General features: G+C 45.9%; 1 protein-coding gene across 1 annotated transcript in view; it reads left to right on the plus strand.

Annotated features, from left to right (window-relative positions):
• The first annotated feature begins 1,062 nt into the window (after positions 1-1,062).
• LOC143035168 (uncharacterized) overlaps positions 1,063-2,500 on the plus strand; it is a 106,030-nt gene continuing 104,592 nt past the window's right edge. The window contains exon 1 of the mRNA XM_076201820.1: positions 1,063-1,429. Coding sequence (XP_076057935.1) covers positions 1,407-1,429 — 23 coding nt within the window. The 5' untranslated portion in view covers positions 1,063-1,406. The remainder of the gene's footprint in view (positions 1,430-2,500) is intronic.

A 2,500-nucleotide genomic window follows, 5' to 3' on the forward strand; every position in this document is an offset into this window, starting at 1 on the left:
TATTATTGTTATTATTATTATTATTATTATTATTATTATTATTATTATTATTATTATCATTTTATTTATTCATTTATTTATTTATTTTGTCAACGAGACGTCACTGTTGGTGCTCTAGGATTATTTTATTCTGGCTAGCGGCAAGTGATTTAAATCAGCTGAGGAGGAGTGGTCTTCCCCACCTCCCCCTCTCCTTCCTTTTCCCCTTCTCTCCCCTCCTCTCTTTCCCCCTCCTCTTCCCTTTCTCTCCCCTCCCCCTCCACTTCCCTCCCCATCCTTCTCCCTCCCCTTCCCTCTCCCTACCCTTTCCCTTCCCTTCCCCCTCTTTATCTTTTCTCCTTGCCCCTACCCCTTCCCTCCCCTTCCCCATTCCCTCCACTCCCCCACTCCCGTCCCCCTCCCCGTCCCTACCTTCCCCTACCTTCCACCTTCCATCCCCTACCCCTCTCCTTCCCTCCTCTCTTCCCCCTCCTTCCTCTTCCCGTCTCCCTTCCCCCATTTTCGAAATTTGACGACAAAGAAAATGTAATTCAGTCGTTGTCATTCAGTCGTTGTAATTCAGTCGTTGTAATTCAATCGCTGAGAATGGGAAGAAAAGGAGGGAGCGTCAGATGGCAACACTTTTAGCGAAAAGAAGAAGAAGTGAGAACGAACGTGAGTGAAACTTTATGAAACGAGGAAGTCGTTTCGGCTGTTATTAGAACGTTATTTCCCGATTTGACCAAACCACACAGCTGTGATAATAACAATAACGCTAATAACCCAATTAAGGAGAGAAATTGTCTGAAGATATTAACGTGAATGACTATTGAAACCTTGTTATTGTTATTCCTCTTATTGTTGTTGTTATTTGTTATTTTTATACCAAGCTACCACCAAAACCATCACTGCCACCAAAAATCATATAACGATGTGACTTATATATATTCTAAAACCCAAACATTGACCTCAGTTTATTGGGTGATAAAGCGACGAAGATAAGATATACCAAACCTGCCAGGAACTCGATAGAGCCCCCCCCCCGCCCCCAGCCCCCCCTCAGCCCCCCCTCAGCCCCCTCAAGCCCCGCGCAAGTCCCGCGCAAGATCCGCAACTTTGTGATCCGCCCGTTGGTCTAATGTGAACACCATGACGTCACAATCGCGTTGGACTCGAACCTTCGTAGGAGTCCCACTTCCCGATCCCCCACCAGGAGGAAGGAAGAGGACGCGGAAATATGACTGTAGAAGGAAGTTTCTCATGCTTGATGTCCAGTACCTACCTGACGGCGTCGCAGACCTTCGTCGTCGTCGTCGTCGTCCTTTTTAGGCTCAAGTGACGTGTCCCCGGCGTGACGTGGCAGGTGCTCATGCACCCACTTCGCCATCGTCGCTCTCGTCGCCGTCGTCGTCGTCGTCGTCGACGTCATGGACCAGCCGCTTCTCCTCGGGTAAGTCCCGCAGGACCTCCTCCTTCGGCAGGAGTAGAAGAGGGGGTTGGGGAGGTGCTCGTATGTATGTGCGTGCGTGTGTGTGTGTGTGTATGTGTGTCTGTGTGTGTGTGTGTGTATGTGTGTGTGTGTATGTGTATGTGTGTGTGTGTGTGTGCGTGTGTATGTGTGTGTGTGTGCGTGTGTATGTGTGTGTGTGTGTGTGTGTGTGTGTGTATGTGTATGTGTGTGTGTGTATGTGTGTGTGTGTGTATGTGTGTGTGTGTGTGTGTGTGTGCGTGTGTATGTGTGTGTGTGTGTGCGTGTGTGTGTGTATGTGTGTGTGTGTGTGTGTATGTATGTATGTGTGTGAATGTGTGTGTGTGTGTGTATATGTATGTGTGTGTATGTATGTATGTATGTGTGTGAATATGTGTGTGTGTATCTGCATGTATGTGTGTGTGTGTATATATGTGTGTGTGTGTTTTGTAAATATGTATGTGTGTGTATGTATTTGTATATATAATATGTATATATATATAAATATATACATATATATAATATATATATATATATATATGTGTGTGTGTGTGTGTGTGTGTGTGTGTGTGTGTGTGTTTTGTGTGTGTGTGTTGGTGTGTGTGTGTGTGTGTGTGTGTGTGTGTGTGTGTGTGTGTGTGTGTGTGTGTGTGTGTGTGTGTGTGTGTGTGTGTGTGTGTGTGTGTATGTATGTGTGTGTGTGTGTGTTTGTGTATATGTGTATGTGTATATGTTTGGCAATAAGTATGTGTGTTTGTGCATATATGTGTGTACGTGTGTTTATGTAAAAAGAAAAAGAGAGAGAGAGAGAGAGCGAGAGAGAGAGAGAGAGAGAGAGAGAGAGAGAGAGAGAGAGAGAGAGAGAGAGAGAGAGAGAGAGAGAGAGAGAGAGAGAGAGAATGGTGTAGTTGCAGAACCACGCTGTACTCCTTCGGTCGAAGATAAAACTAAAATATCGATCTCTTCACTGTGGTCCAACGATGACTAAGACTCGTCTAGACCCGTGGGAGAGGGAAGTGGGGGAGGATGAAGGGGGAATGTATCCAGGAACAT

Source organism: Oratosquilla oratoria, chromosome 18, assembly GCF_046742065.1.
Source record: "Oratosquilla oratoria isolate Oo_2021 chromosome 18, ASM4674206v1, whole genome shotgun sequence".
Lineage (NCBI taxonomy): Eukaryota > Metazoa > Arthropoda > Malacostraca > Stomatopoda > Squillidae > Oratosquilla > Oratosquilla oratoria.